Source organism: Vanessa cardui, chromosome 19 (assembly GCF_905220365.1).
Source record: "Vanessa cardui chromosome 19, ilVanCard2.1, whole genome shotgun sequence".
Lineage (NCBI taxonomy): Eukaryota > Metazoa > Arthropoda > Insecta > Lepidoptera > Nymphalidae > Vanessa > Vanessa cardui.
The window spans coordinates 12,784,864-12,801,649 of NC_061141.1; the positions used below are offsets into that span (position 1 = coordinate 12,784,864).

Genomic DNA, 16,786 nt, shown 5'->3' on the forward strand with positions numbered 1-16,786 from the left:
GCGCGGGGCGCAGGGGGGGCGCGGGGGCGCGGCGCGGCGTGTACTCACGCTCGTGCGGCGCGTGCGGGCGCGTGCGCGCTCTCGGCGCGCGCTTGCGGCGGCGCTCGATGAGGGCGCGCAGGCGCTCAATCTCCGCCTGGTACTCGCGCAGTTTAGCGTCCTTCGGGTCTTCGTTGCGCACCGGCTTATTCTTTATAGCTGCAATTATACAATCTGTTAATGTCCGACGCAACGGCTGTGAGCCCGCGATCGAGAGACTCGGGTGCTAACGATTGGACAAGTTGTGTCTATTGCGTCACACGAGTCGTGTCACTTACGGTTACAGTTTAATGTAGTCTCGTAATACGATCATCGTTCGGATCATATTATAATTGATTGATCCGACGAGTTGAATCGCCCGCGGCGTCACTCGAGTGTTATGTGTTTCGGAATTGGGTATAAAAAAGTATAAGACTTACTTTTTTTCTGTTGTTTTTTATTTGTTTCAGGTCAAATTTGCTTCACAAATTTCATCGAATTTGGTCCAGCGGTTAAGTCGTGAAAGCGTAGCAGTCAGACAGACAAAGTGTACAAGCAAGAGAAAATGATTAAAGTAAAAGTCTGTTTCATACCCTTTGCTCGGTGGGCGTACCGTAGCGTCGTAATGGTTTCGTCGTAGTTGTAGGAGGCGGGGCCGATGTTCGCTATCATGATCGTCTTGCTGTTGCCGCCCAACGAGTCTTGTAGTATTCGAGTTAACTTCGAATCTCTGGAAAAGTGTAAATTACTGATTTCTTTAATGTGTATTTTCTTGTTACTAATGTAATAGCGAATTAATCACAGAAAATGGGGCGATTAATTTGGTGAGGTTGGACATAGACAATCTTACTACTTTTTACATGTTAGATTCGTAACAATTTACAACTAGCATTGTGTCAAAATGTCGTCAACCAATGCGTCACCTGTAGGGCACGTGCGGGCTGTTCTCTGCGAGCGCGGAGATGACGTTGCCAAGCGAGGAGAGCGCCTGGTTGATGCGCGCCGCCTCGCGCAGCCGCTCGCCGCCCGCGCCCGTCTTGCGCTGGCGCTCGCTGCCGGCCAGGTCCACCAGGTTCAGCTTGCCCACTCTGTCGACACGTATATGACGTACGTCAAATACACATTGGTATCACTTTTGATATAAGCATGCAATCTCGACCGCACCGTTCAATCTCCATCGTGTCTTCTCCATCGCACGTGACATTGGCGAAATAATCTGTGCCTTCTTGGCACAAATAAAAGCCACATTAAAAAAAAAAAACTTTTGATATCTGTTATTGCTCCTTGATTTTGCGTAATTCCCGAGAGTAAGGGACCTGTTGAAAACCAGTGCTTTGTTTCGAATTAACTATACTGACCTAGGTTTTATTGCCACACGACGTCATACGTGAAACTTAAATTGCCCACACTCGTTTAGTGTGAGACACTGAAAATCTTTTGATGTCTGATAATAAAATGATCATTGACTTTTATTAAAAAAAACATCAATTTACTTCGATGATATTTACGTCCATTTAATCGAAAATTATATCAAGTTTTTAATGAGAATACTCTCGCGGAGTAAGACAATACGTTGTCAAACAACAAACAAACAGCCTCAAAGATATACATATTATCGATAGGGCAAAATCAAACATCTTTACCACCACACATCCTTCGGTATCGCGTCGTGCGAGGTTGAGACAAGTTAGCCCCGCGAACAATTATGCGCACTTCCTACATCCAATTTAAAATATGCTAAGATCAATTTAATTTATACATAACAAAACTAGAATTTTATCGTTAAGATTTATAAAATTTGATATCAATAACGTATGTCGAGATGAACAAGAGAAAAAAGAAGAATAAATGCACAAAAGCAGAGATATTTTTCGCCATCATCGGTATGTCAGGCGCTAGCGATTGAATTTGAGATGTTATGTCCCCGTACATTGTTTTGTGACTGTAATTCCCCAAACTCATTCGCCTACATCAAGGACTAATAGCGTTTGAGCATTTGATATATGTAATATAATAAGTACACAAACCCGGGTCGTCAGTACCGACTAAATAAATAGGAATTTAAAAAAGTAGTTTTTAGTAATTTAGAAAGAACTGAATCTTAAGGTTCATTAACGTTATATTACAAACTATACCCATGAACATATTTGTGTATAATATGCAAGTGTATACGCACCTGCTACTGACGCCATTCGGAGCAGAACGCTATACATTTGTTAACAGCATTATAACAAAAACATACCTCTCATTAAAGTGGAACGATTATCTACGAACTGTGTTCCGGCATTCGTTTTTGTTTTAAATTCGAAACAATATCAATTGCTATAGTAAACTTATATGCTATTGCATAATCCAATCACAGTGAGTTATCAATGGTGCAGCTCTGAAAAAGTGCATTTTGAATAAAAACTGGTTAATTTAAACCATTTCGATTTAGGTAAGTTAGGTTTTAACTACAATTAATAAATCGAAAAAGTTCTATCCCATATCTGTGTATAATATTATCATGAATATGTATGAACATGTATTTTTGGGTCACCAATTTGAATATATTGTGGTAGATACACGCAAAAAAATCTTCCTTTTTCGAATTAAGTCTGCTAATAAATATAGTACACTATTTGATCATAAATATCACATATTGAAGATTAGTTTATAATATACTACATCAATGCACCAAGCCTAGGCTAGTATGCATTCTTTACTATGAGCTAAGGCTAATACTTGAAGACAAACACGTCTAAAGTGCTTAGTCGAAAATGTACCATATTTGGCTGGAATACACTCTTGCCTTAACCCAGATTATTGTATTCCTATAATGGTATTCACACAATGGATACATATTCAAATGTAAAACAACGTCCGTACCTGTATTTCCTACGGATCGATGACGTTTGTTTTGAAGCAATTGTGTCGTTTAATTTATTAGTGACGAGTTCGTCAATATATTGATCGAATGTCTATTAATTCATAAACCAGGCATCTCACTCTTGAATGTGGTCGATGTAGCGACGGTCAAAACGACGGTCGGTATTTTTGTCTTTGTGATGTCTATAAATTTCTAAGTTATAAAACCCAAAAACGTGTTCAAATCACCTATTTTAATTATTCACCTTATTTAATTTGTCGTGATTTAAAAGTATCTGCGTAAGCCGAGAGCAGGCAAAGGTATCGAAATCGTCTCTATTTATAAGATAGGCTTATTTTTTAGCTAGGTACTTAGCTAGATACTACCAGTGAGAATCAAGAAGTCATTAATTACCCTTTTCTCAAATGATGTTACATCAACAATTAGATAAGTATCTAAAAGGTAATGTAATATAACATCATGACAAAGCGTGAAGTTAGTAATCGTTGACTTTCATGCAAGAAAAACAATAAAATTAATGGTATTTAACTACTGAGCTCTTTGCCGGTTCTTCTCGAGAGAATCAACATTCCAAACTGGTGTAACTTTACACGTAGTTCAATATCGTAACATTGAAAAACCTAAGAAGAAGTTATATTAATAGCTTTTGACAACGGTGTTTTTAATTCTAAGAGCATTGTTCAGTATCAGTCAGCCTCTTAATTGTCGACACTAGAACGCACTAAAATAAGGCAAACAAAGGTCTGCGCTCGAATAAGTGTTTAAAAACGTTAAACGGCAGTCATTTTAAATTGTAGGGACGTGAGAGATAGAGTTGTCAATGGCAGCGGCTGTTTTGAGAATTTCTTTTCTTAGGGATTAGAATTGGAAATTGTAACAATTAATGGAAATTATTGACGAGGCTTTTTATTATCGGTATAAATTTTGATACGTTAGTTATAGCTTAGTATTAATTCGTACCACAGTATTTGGAATAATGAAGTCATACTTGTAAGTATATCTTCGATGTGCAATTAAATATATCCTGTAATAGGCTATTTGACATATAGTGTCAATTATTGTAATCAGTAATCAGTATATTTATTAACGAAAGTTGAAAATAATAATAAATTTACTAAAAAATTCATAAATAAAAAAACAATACTTTATACGTTTGTCACGCGACAGAAAATGGTTCTGATTGGTCGGTTTTATGATGACAGCACTTGCTTGTTAACCTTGTCTGCCCACTGTATGTAGAGTATATGTACCACAGATTACAATACAGGCAAGTGACGTCACTGACCCCATTGCAGCGTCCATATTGTCCAAGTAGCGTTTTTGCCCGCTATTGTTCAGCAAATATGAACTAGAAAAAATGGCAACTTTAACTGGTTCTGGTAAATTTCCAGTCAAATAGGCTATTATAATCAAGCGTTTCTTTTAATTGACTTAAAGTACCCAATGAACCTTAAGAACCAAATGATATTATTATAATCTTTAAATTCACATCTAATATAGTCTCTACTAGGCGAACCATAATTGTATCCAATTGAATTGTCGCATTTGCCCCACCATCGGATTGCGAGAGAGGAAATAAAAACATCACACACATCTGTGCACTATAACTGCGCACACATTTGTGCACTGTCACATGTCCTACGTAGTTGGCCAGTCTCATTGAGCCGCCGCCGTATCCAAAATAGGTCAGGACGCAGACCATCACTTATTTTATAAAATGTGAAAAAAAAATTATGTTAAGTTTCAAAGAAATGATATTGCTATAACATGACACAGGGAGACATAAGCTTTACTAGCAGAATGGTAAGAATAATCTTATTTAATTAATAGGTATGATTTAAATATAATCACATCAGAGAATATATAATACAAATATGTATTAATTCAACACGAAAACTTCCGCTACTTCAGCCATGTATAAAAAATACTATGTGTTTATTTATTCATCGGTGTGGCAAACTTAACACCTTCGTTCAAAATGGCCTTACAGCTTGTATAAGCGAAGTTGAAAATGTGTAATTTATACAAATCATAAAACGATGAAGGCCAACAAATAAGTATATACAATAAAAGTAGTGTTGCGTTAAATGTACTTTAACTGTTCTGAAACAAATACTGAGTGCGCTGTAGAGACGTTATTTGTTGATATATTGTCGAGGTTCATTTTATGATTTTTCGATAATTGATGTCCTCCTTAGTCTAATGACTATATGGTTGGCGGTTAATTGGATTCGAATCCCAGCTCGAGAAAATTTTGTCCATAACTTAGCGTATCAGTACGTAGAAATCGAGTATGCAGTTGAAATCAAGAATTGAACCTGATCGCTGACCGCCTGATCTTTCGCGTTGAATTGAAAGCCCATACGCATTCCGCATAACAGTTCTGGGATAGAGAGGGTACAGTTGTCATTTACGCCAGCAGTATAATGCGCTGTTGACTAATATTTGAGATTGACCAATCCTGAAATTTGCCAAGGAAGGTACCACCGCAACTAATTGATTAGTCTTAGTCTTATTGATTGACAATATCGCAGACTACTAGCTACTTATTTTATACCTTTAGTAATGTTTGCGCAAAAACGCATATATTTCAACGAATTATTATTGTTTACGCCACGCGTTATTTACGCCTCAGCGACCTTTTAATAAAACAATATTTATGAACTTTCGATTATATTTTTACAAGGCTTATTATAAGTCAGGATTAAAGTAAAATCAATCGCAATCGATTAAAGTATAACGTGACTAATATTTACTAATAATACTAATAAGTCCACTTATATATATTATACACGTAAATGTATACAACTGTCAATAACAAAAGCTGTCTTGTCATTAACATATGTATTCTACCACCGCAAAGAAATACTTAGTACCTGTTGTGTTCCGGTTTAAGTATACGTATAGGCCGTAAGGAACATAACATCTTATATTACATACATTAGTTTTCAGGGTTGGTGGTGCGCTGACGATGTCAGGGATGGTTTATATTCCTACATTGGCAATGGAAGATGTTTTTTAACGATAGATAAATTGAAATAAAATAATAAGATACGTCATGAACTATTTCAAGTATACGTCATACATAATATGTTTTATTGATCAATATTTATTCACGTGCCTACTTAATTGATAGTCGAAATAAAATTTATATTGAATGCGTGATATGTGACAGAAATAAATGTAACCGAACATGAGTCAGCTCGGATCAGCTGCGGCGAAGCCGGGAAGTGTTAGTTGTGTCACGGCGCGGCCGAGGCAGCGGGTGCGAGCCCACGCGCCCGCCGGCGGCCACTGGGGCTTCGTGTCCCACGCAATTTATATACAAGCCCATGAAACTCATCTTTCGTTCGCGTAGCGGACTTGCCCTTGTCTATTTTGCAAAGGTCAACAGAGTACATATGCGCTGTCTATAAAAGGAAGAACTACAAATTCTCTGATACCTACTCATGTTATTTTTTTAGATAGTGCTGCATTTCTTAGGTAAGCGGACGGCCAAATTGGCGCCCGCTAGTAAGTGGTCACCAAGGGCTATTGTTGTTATAAGTAATATTAAGTATTTATTCCATCCCACCATAATGCCAACATTGGAAACTAAGCTGTTATGTCCCTTGCGCCAGCACTAAGTATTGTGTAAATCTTGCCTTTTTATAAGATTAAGAATGTAAGTAATTTTTTTTCATACAAAACATGTAAGAATTAATATTTGTAGCAATAAACTATCGAAGACTCTGGAAAATAAACAACATGTTGTAAATAATGTTAACAAAAATTAAAAATACACGCTTTAATGAACTAACGACTGAAAATGATCTTTGAATATAAATTTAATTACTGAATAGAAAGCGTAAACGATATAATTACTATTATGAATACATTGAAATTTTAACTTGTATTAATTAATCTACTCCGAGCCTACAAATATTTTTATAAATTAATTTATAGTTTTATAAACCTTGAAATACGTAACATTGGTATCGTCTCGAGTATTTAATACGAGAACTGAATGCCCCCGTATTCCGTAAGTAAGTCTTCTACGAGTGTGCCCATATTTGTTTTCTTATACAAAGGTTTACATGCACCTCCTTACAATGTATATTATATAGTGCAATGTGAATACGCGAACATGGTAGAGCTGATAAAAAAGTAGGTACGTATATAATGCAATCCTCACTTCCTGTGAAATGAGATCATTATATCATCCGTAAATAAAGAATGAATATCGCACACAAATAATCACACCTTTCTATCGATTCATTAATTGGTTTTATCTGACGACCTTAAGATAACACCGTCTAAGTAGGTACGTTGCGATAGTACGAATTGTATCGCTTAGAATTATTGTTATCAAAGGCTTACGGTAGTTTACAACGTTAAAAATATCGATACATGCTACAATATCACGAAAATAATCTGCATGGCACGTCGATAATAATGACATTCAAATTTTAAATTGATAGATATATCAAAATAATACGAATAAAGTTACAAGGAGTTTAAAACGACTCTAGAATAATACAAACTTTCTTTTGTTTCTTATTTATTTCGATTGGGCGACGCGAGTCCGACGCGGCCGCGCGTCGCGCACCGCTCGCCAGTGCACACAATGTGCGAATAGTCATGTAGCTGTAATTTATTTTATCGCTGCAACAATGCGACGACTATTTCAAAATGTTACGTCTATTGAAATAATATAAATGATTGTCTTTAAATTCTATTTTAATAGCATAGTTCGATTGCGAATATTCTAGAAATATGTCCCTCTAAAGCACCACGACTCAATAGTCAAAGGCTTCATGAAAAAAGTCAGCCTTCACGCTCGACCGACCTTCTTGATTGCGCCTGAAAAACCGCGCCAGACTTTCCACGCCTCACGGCTCATTGGCCCTCGCCCAGAGCCAACTGAACACACTCCCACACTGGGCACAGGTTGTAAGCGCACCGCACCGTGTATACATGGCCTTAATACACCGTATTAAACTGCGCTAGCAGAATACCTTAAAAGCTGCGTGACCTCGAACCCTTTTGACAAAATAAACAAAAATTCTAAAGCGAATGCAAAATGTTTGGCTTTGTAAGAGCCAATTGTCTTTTAATGGTTTGTTTGCTTCCTTGCTCGAGCGGAGTTTACCTGTCATTGGTTCTACACCAAAGGCAACACCAATAATCAACTACAGTCTGACGAACCTTTATTTACATTACCTTTAACGAATTGCTAGTCGCAGTTTCTATCTAATGTGGCCATCACGTAACAATGTTACTCGCTCATGTACCGAAGACATGAATATACTACCACTACACCAAATTGAATGTCATGAGAAACCAAGACATCGATATAATGACATATTTGTGTGCGTTCTTTTAATGAGTAAAATATATCGAATATTGAAATCGTACTTAACGAGGATTTTTGTCATAATTATCTCGTTACTTGAAAGGTCGAATAGCTATGATTAACCTACATAGCTCTAATAACGTGTTTAACCTTCAAAACGTTTCAGAGATTTTATCCTCTCAGCTTAATTGTCTATACTTTCATACTTTTATTATTAATGTGAAAGAAACATAGTATGTTTGTCGGTCACGTTTTAATAGATAAACCACTGAACCGAATTGGATAATATATATTTTGTCCTAACTAAGGTTAATATATTTTTTCTATGAGACATATATACCTAATTTCTGCCAGTGTATGTAAAGGTTCGAGTAATAACAAATATCTACCAGAATAGTGTTCCCTGATAAAAAAAATATTATTCATAACGAACTAGTATTCCCATGTGATTAAAATAAAAATATATACTGTATTCAACAATGAAACAACAAATGAGCCGAGATGGCCCAGTGGTTAGAACGCGTGCATCTTAACCGATGTAATATTCATGTTCTTAATTTGTGTTTATAATTCATCTCGTACTCGGCGGTGAAGGAAAACATCGTGAGGAAACCTGCATGTGTCTAAATTCATAGAAATTCTGCGAGATTTGTGTTTCACCAACCCGAATTGGAAAAGCGTGGTGGAATATGTTCCAAACCTTCTTCTCAAGGGGAGAGGAGGCCTTAGCCCAGCAGTGAGAAATTTACAGGCTGTTGTTGTTGTTGTTATTCAACAATGCTATAAACTCTTGATAGTAATTAACATCGCTAACGCATCGCACAAACAACTATAAAGTGTTATTCAATAGGACTTCCGACTGTACAATAAGCAGTAATATAATATAAATGTTTCAAACGAGGATTTATGAAATAGATTATTAACGTAAGCACAGTTTACGACGGATGGTCTGACGCTGATTTTAAGTGAGCATTCTTTGCTAAAATCAATCACACATAGAAGTCTTCATTGTGTAATCTACTACAACTATAAGAGGAGAAAATCGAAATAAGCGACATTTGAAAGCAAACTGGCGCGATGTCATTGGTCGAAATTTTGATTAATCTACGATAATCATTATGAATTTGCGAAATAATGGCATTTTGAACGCCAACGAAGCTTATCAAATATTGGAAGTAAAAAACGTGGAATAATCTCGCTGAGTTATTACAAATCGCATGAATTACGTATGTTTAAGGTTTGTTTATCTTCATTCCTACTTGAAAATCAAAATATATTTTAATCAAGTAGGCATTTACGAGCACTTTTGAATCATCATTTAATAACAATTTTAAGTGAAGCTACCACTGGTTCGGAAAGTAGGTTCTAACGAAAAGAACCGGCAAGAAACTCAGTACTTACTCTTTTTCACCATTTAAAAATACAGTCATTTTAGTTAATTACAATTATAAATGTACGTAATTTATCCTGCCTGGAAGTCTGCATAATCTTCCATTTGAAAAGCCTATATATGCGAATGTATCTCAGTTAGTTATCTCTTTAATGTCTCGGGCCGACATACGAGTTACGTCATGTCAGGCGTGGGCTGGTGTAGACGTCCACAAACAGTAGGTAATGGGGTTAAAGGGCTCAAGGGCAAGGGCAAGAACATTGAACATGCTGACAATATCATAATCTTTATATTTCTAGTAAAGTTAATTACTCATCACGAGATCTCCGGAACGGATTGACTTGAAATTTACCACAGATACTTCTTGTTTCACCTAGACGCTCACTAGAATAGGACCTTTGGTAACTTCAACTTCAAGGAGGTGAAATGGGAGCTATTTTTTTTTTTTTTAAAGAAATATGAGACAACATCACATACATTACTCTGATCCCAATGTAAGTAGCTAAAGCACTTGTGTTATGGAAAATCAGAAGTAACGAAGGTACCACAAACACCCAGACCCAAGACAACATAGAAAACTTATGGCAATCTACATCGACTCGGCCGGGAATCGAACCCGGGACCTCGGAGTGGCGTACCCATGAAAACCGGTGTACACACCACTCGACCAGAGAGGTCGTCAACGTCTATAACTTAGTATAAATTACCCGTGCAACGCTGGGACGGGTATTTACTTTTTATTTATTTTTTAAATTGAACTTATTTGAACACGAGTACATATATTAATAAATAAAACCACACTATACATTAATTTCGGTTTAAGAAAAAAATGACGGTTACGTTTATTAAAATAATAAGGTGAGTGAGCTAGTGTAATAACAGGCACACGGGACATCTCAGCTCTCAAGGTTGGTGTCTTATAGGTGATATGTTTAAGGAATGTTTACTTATTAACGTTAATTTGTCCGCCTACCAGTATGATATCAAATAAAATATCTTGTAAATTCAAAAGCTTAAATGAAGCTAGCTGTTGTTTATAATAAACTATTTTATAATAATAACATATTTACACCCTGTTATTTGTATAAGTACAGTGAACCCGTCGTTATACGATTGTTTACAATCAACCTCTTGCAATAATTGTGAGTAACGTATTTAATGGGTAGACTGTCATAATACGCCCCGCGCCCAAATATCCACCTCGTGGCTACATCGTCAGATGAACGAGATGGTATATAGGTATCTAAGTATTGTATTGTCATGTGAATCATTTATTGTGGATACTGGAAATGTTTCAAAACATGACGATAACCAGAAGTACGATGAAATTTAATTCTTACACAGAGACGTCTCAAGCTAAAAAAGTATTGATGTAGGTCATACATTATACGTAACATACGTTTTACTCAAATCGATAGTTCTGTCAAATCACACGTGACACCTAGTTGTGACAGCAAATAATGTATAGGAGGTACTTTACCCGATCCAGAAGTTATCGTCATCGAACCAGCTGTCCGTCCAAGGATTCATTCCGATTTTCGAATGGCAACAAGTATCGGTGTAACAGAACACAAGCGCTCTGTTTCCAAGCACAACTGTCACAATGTGGAGACGTTCCACGAGAACGAAGGTCGCTGCAATATTGGCGAGTCCCGAAGGCGCCGATGCTGCGTCACCACTCGAGGGAGCACGCCCACCGCCTCTTAGCTCAACTAGCATCGCAGACGATGACTCTACCTTATTATATTTTTTATGAACGAGTTCAATTATATAGAATCGTTCGGTCTGTGCGGATAAAATAATAAGCTGGCGAGTCTTTTTGCCGAATCAAAACTACGAAGGAGGCGTGTGGCCCGATGAATGCGAGAGCGAGACACGTAATCAATTGCGCAAGCCATCTAGGGCACAAAGTTTCTGAGTAAAGATCGTGTACTAGTGAAACTAGTGATCTTGAAAGTGATGTATTTTAGATGCGCTACCCTCTGACTTCTTGGGAAAACTATAAATTCAATAGTAATTAAATAATGTTTCCAACTATTAGAAACTTGATATATGTTCGGTACCACAATATGTCGCAATGTTGCTTTTGTTCTATTCATTACCGACTTCTAAAAAGAAGACAATCATAATATATTTGTTACCACAGTAATTTGTCATTTACGAGTCAATTTGGCAAATTATTTTTATCTGGGAGGTTTTGGAAGGTTTTCGGACATGAAGACTAATATCAGGTAAATATTGTGCACGCATAAGTTTGTGTTTGAATATTACATCAAAAGGCGTAAAGAATGTATGATTTATGATGGAAATAAGATACATAAAAGAAAACTTAACAGCCTACTTCAGACTGCGGTTTAGTCTTATGCAGCCCGTCCGGGTAGATTTCGGTTTGAAGGGAGAGTGAGCCAGTATATCACAACAACAGGAACGACTGCGATGTTATATCCATAACACCTTATTCCGTAGCTTGGTGACACATTGGTAATATAAGGAGTTAGAATGCATTTGCATGCACTAACATGCATTATGTATACATAAATAAAACGTGTATATTACGACACAAATTAGATGTAGCATCGGAAAATGCAATGGAATGAAAATAAAACCGATTACTGTCGATTTACACAACCAATAGAAATAGCTCCCTTTCGCGCCATTCGACGCTATTCGTCGCTATAGATTCACGTGTCAGAGAAAACAAGTGCATGTAAATCGACGCGTCAAATTGACGAATATATTCGGACATATGATATTACAAGTAATTACATTTGTGCAAAGATCATATTCGCATAAGAAATAAATATTGATAATTTGGGATATCGTACTAAATTCGGATGTGATCGGTTTTTACGAATTTTGCCGATGCTACATCTAAGTTGTGTCGTACTATACCTACATATAAAATGAGTTAATTTACTTATTTAACTTAAATATTACGTTGCATAATGCAAAGCACATACGACTAAGCCTGTTACTGCGGGCTGAAAGGCGTCCTATTGAACAGAGATTACTGCAGAGGCTGGCCCTATAATGGCCGCATGAGCTAATTTAAATTATAAAAGGAAATGTACATTGAACTCTTCGCATACGAAGCAGCAGAAATAAACGAAATATATCTATTATCTGATTTATATGCGAATAGTTTATGAGGAAGTTACCAGAAACATTCGGCATTAAATGAATGATCATGGTTTATTATCGTAAAACTATTTAAAATCCTCTCATGCATTGAGCATCCAAGTTCGCAGGCAATACGTTGTGATTACCCCATCGTAGTGGTCACATTTCAAAGAACAGCAACATACGCCAGTTATAAAATAATTATGAGAATACATAATATGTGCTGGATCAATATGTCATTTCTATACAAAAGGCTCTATGTCGCTTCGTAAAATAATTAAGGTGAGTTATGAGTACAACTTGTAGTTACTTCGTAACAGTACTGAGGGATCAATTATTGAATATTGATTTTCTGACCAATTAAGGCATAATAGGTATTAGATATCGCTTGAACACGAGGTCATTTTGCCTTTGTGTTTAATTGTGTTTTAATATTGTACTGTTTTATAGATCTATATTATGACTAAACTCGTCGGTCTTGACACCTCAATAATATTATAACAAAAGAAAAAAACCACCTCGCTAATGGGCGTGTGGGCATAATGATTGTTTCCGTCGAGTTGAGTGTTAGTTCTATTTATATGATATTTTAGTAAAAAGGACAAAGGTACTTTCATTATTCAACATGAGTAACGAGTAAAACAAAGAGTGCGGCGACGGCGAGTGGCGGGCAACGCTCGAGTGAGTAACTGCCGCGACGCGCGACGCGCGACGCGCCGCATTCGGCCATTCCAGCGAAATTAGTAGAAACTACTCGCTTACTGGATGTCTGATCCTTTTACCTAAAAATGCGACTTTGAAATGGCTGGACGACAGCATCAATAACGATATCCTACACGACCAAATAAAATTTTTTTAGCGAGTAGAAATCATCTCATGAGACGTATCACTGGAGCTCGGCGCTGACGCTGTTTCCATTTGATCGGTTGTCTGTTTAAAAGTATTAGTACCGCTACCTCTCCAGAAGTGCCAAAGGCGGTAGGGACGGTGAAGATGGCAGACTCACCGAATGCGGTTGGTGGTGCGGTGCGCCGTCTCGACGGTGACGAGGAAGACGGCGTGGCTGCGCGAGGAGTGCTCGTTCATGTCGGTGCGGCCGGAGGCGCGGTTGCGGTTGCCGGCGCGCATCGTCCGCACCATCTCCGCCGCCGACTTGCACACCACCGACGTCATCTCGGGGATGTAGAAGCCATTCAACTCCTGTGTCATAACATTTACAGCGTTGTTGCAAATCGAAATAAGCTTTATTCAAGTAGGCTTTTACAAGCACTTTTCAATCGTCATTTTACAATTAAGTGAAGCTACCACCGGTTCGGAAAGTAGATTCTACCGAGATAAACCGGCAAGAAACTCAGTAGTTACTCTTTTTTAACATTTAATAAATACAAAGTCATGTTAGTTAAATACAATTATTTAAATTAAGCTTTTTCTACCAATGTATTTTTTACAAACGATTTGAATTTAAGAAACGGCAAAGTTAAAAATGTCTGCGGAATTTTATAATAATAGGTTGGGGAAAAAGTTTCTTCGTATTTTATATGAAAATTCAAAAAGTTTTTTTTATAGTTTATTTACATTTGACTAAAGTATGTAGGTGCCATTTTGTTCCATAACTTTTTGCCATCTTGTTGGTTGTGACATGATCCCATTGCTGTAAAAATTTTGGGGCTTCTGATCGAAAAACTGCGACAAGTGGTTTTGGCAGTCCTCTCGTGATGTTAACCTAACACTGCCTAAGGAATTCTGCAGAGACCGAAACAGATGAAAATCTGAAGGTGCAAGGTTAGGACTATACGGCGGATGCATTAATACCTCCCAGCCAAACTCTCGTAATATTTGTTGAGTGGCTAAAGATGTGTGAGCTGAGTTCATGAGGCACCCATATATCGAGCTTTTTTGTGTACCCAGCTTTATTCAAATGAGTCAAAACCGTTTTGTGGTCAATTGCCAGTTCTTCAGCTACATCGTAACTACTAATATGCCGATCTTGCTCCATTTTTTCAAAAATGGCATCAATTTTGTCCGTAACAGGGCGACCAGAGCGAGATGCATCTTTGCTATCAAAATTTCGGGCTTGAAAACGCTTAAACCAAACTTGCGCTACTCTCACAGATACTGCATTAGGTCCATAAACATCACAAATTTTTTTCGCGGCTTGAGTTGCATTTTTACCTTTTTTATAGTAAAATTTTAAAATGTATCGAATTTCTTCTTTAGATTCACTCATTTTAACAACAACAAAAACAAATGAAAATCACACAAATTCCTAATTTGAATTTGGAAGTGCCTTCTTTAAAATTTTTTAATGATACCAAAACCAGCCAGATACAAATGGTATGGTATAGCCAAAGAGATTTTATTACAAGTTCATACATACTATATGCGAAAAGACTTTATCCCCAACCTAATAGAAACGGAGACAGCTTGCCCCGAAAAGGATTTATTGACTTTGCGGACTCCTAGTGCTCATATGTACAATGATTATCACTGATTTTATCAAAGTGATCAATGTTACTCTGAATACTTATACATAACATTGTTGTAAATATATTGCGACGCAACAGTGAGTATTCGTCTCTAGCGTTTTGCATCCGATTTAGTTCATCAGTGGATGTTCATTTGCAATTTGGTAAATCAAATGTACCAAGTTTAAAATTAACATTATTTTATGAATGATTAAAAATATTAAAACGTTGATCCATTTTTAATTTAATACTCTGACGTACCTATTAATCTATTCATAAAGCGGTCTGACATATTATACGCTAGTCACTCTAATACTTAGCGACCAATAATATAATAGTTTTAGTAACTATTCTGATGCATCTGCTTATGAGCAATACGATCAGCAATGATTGTTCGCAGACTCGTTCGAGTTGTTGCATCTTACTAGTTAATTATAACATCACGTTGCAGTCTTACATTTATTTACTCAGTTCTCGATCTATTATTAGAATAAATGTTTATTTATAAACGGACTCAAGCACGGAAAGTTTTTCTTGAGATAAACAACCAAGAAAACGTTTTTTTTATTTCCTTCTTTTCAAGGACGATGTGATGAATCGTCTCTTTACTGATATAGACCCTTAAACGACCAGAAAAATAAGGCATTGGCGGTGACTGGTTTCCAGCTACTTATTGTTATGACAACTTCTGATAATAAAACGATCAGGAATCGTTACTTGAGCTACAATGTGTTACCTTGATGTTGCGCTTGCTTTGTCCTCATCTATACACAAGTATAAATCTAAGCAATTTCCGAGCTCTTGAAATAGTTATTTTAGATAAAATTGCATAAACCCGCAACCGTAAAATGGATGTAACGCGTTGTATACGTTTTTGCACAATCGCTCGAGACGCGCATCCGCGACGCACTCGTTCGCAAGGCTGCGTGCGTTAGGCCAAACATTACTTCAATTCACTTCATCATTATCAGCAGAACAAAGCACTTGATATAAATAATATTTCAGTTCATAAATCAGTTCATCGTACGAGTGACGCATTACCGCGGGCGCGGGTGATTGTATCTCATGTATAATGCAGTGAATGAAAAGCGAAGATTGGTGTCTAATTAATTTTAGCTGAATTACGCTTTCGTTAGCACCACACGCGTCGTTTCGCTCGTACGAGATAATTGCGATATTAGAGACATATGCTAGTGTTTACTATAATGATCTACTAGAGATTCGGCATCCAACTCCGCCTTTGCAACTATCACTAGGCGAAGCGGTATCTGCGACGTGGCCGTAACGTCATTAATACGCCCTTCCGAAGGATTATAGGCTACAATCCAAACGCAACCAGCCAGGAAAAGGGCACACGTGATTGAATTTATATAAAAACTCTCCATTATTTATTTTCGCGTGAAAATAAAAACTTCAATCTAAATAACCGTAACTGCGATTGACGCTTCACCTTGATTTCTCGTTTTATTAAATTTTACTTTTTAAATAATTCAATTAGCTCTTAATTTAATTAACGCCAGAAACAGATTTCAGCGTCGAAAGATCGTTGAAGGTCAATATCACTTCTACGGTTGTAAACATTACCAAAC

General features: G+C 37.0%; 1 protein-coding gene across 3 annotated transcripts in view; it reads right to left on the minus strand.

Moving 5' to 3' along the window:
- Positions 1 to 16,786, minus strand: part of LOC124537817 (kinesin-like protein Klp68D) — a 30,711-nt gene that overhangs the window by 2,730 nt on the left and 11,195 nt on the right. For all 3 annotated transcript variants that reach the window (XM_047114739.1, XM_047114738.1, XM_047114740.1), the window contains 4 exons: positions 13,739 to 13,932; positions 942 to 1,106; positions 612 to 748; positions 49 to 198 (listed from right to left, as the gene is read on the minus strand). In XM_047114739.1, the coding sequence (XP_046970695.1) occupies positions 49 to 198; positions 612 to 748; positions 942 to 1,106; positions 13,739 to 13,932 (646 nt within the window). The remainder of the gene's footprint in view (positions 1 to 48; positions 199 to 611; positions 749 to 941; positions 1,107 to 13,738; positions 13,933 to 16,786) is intronic.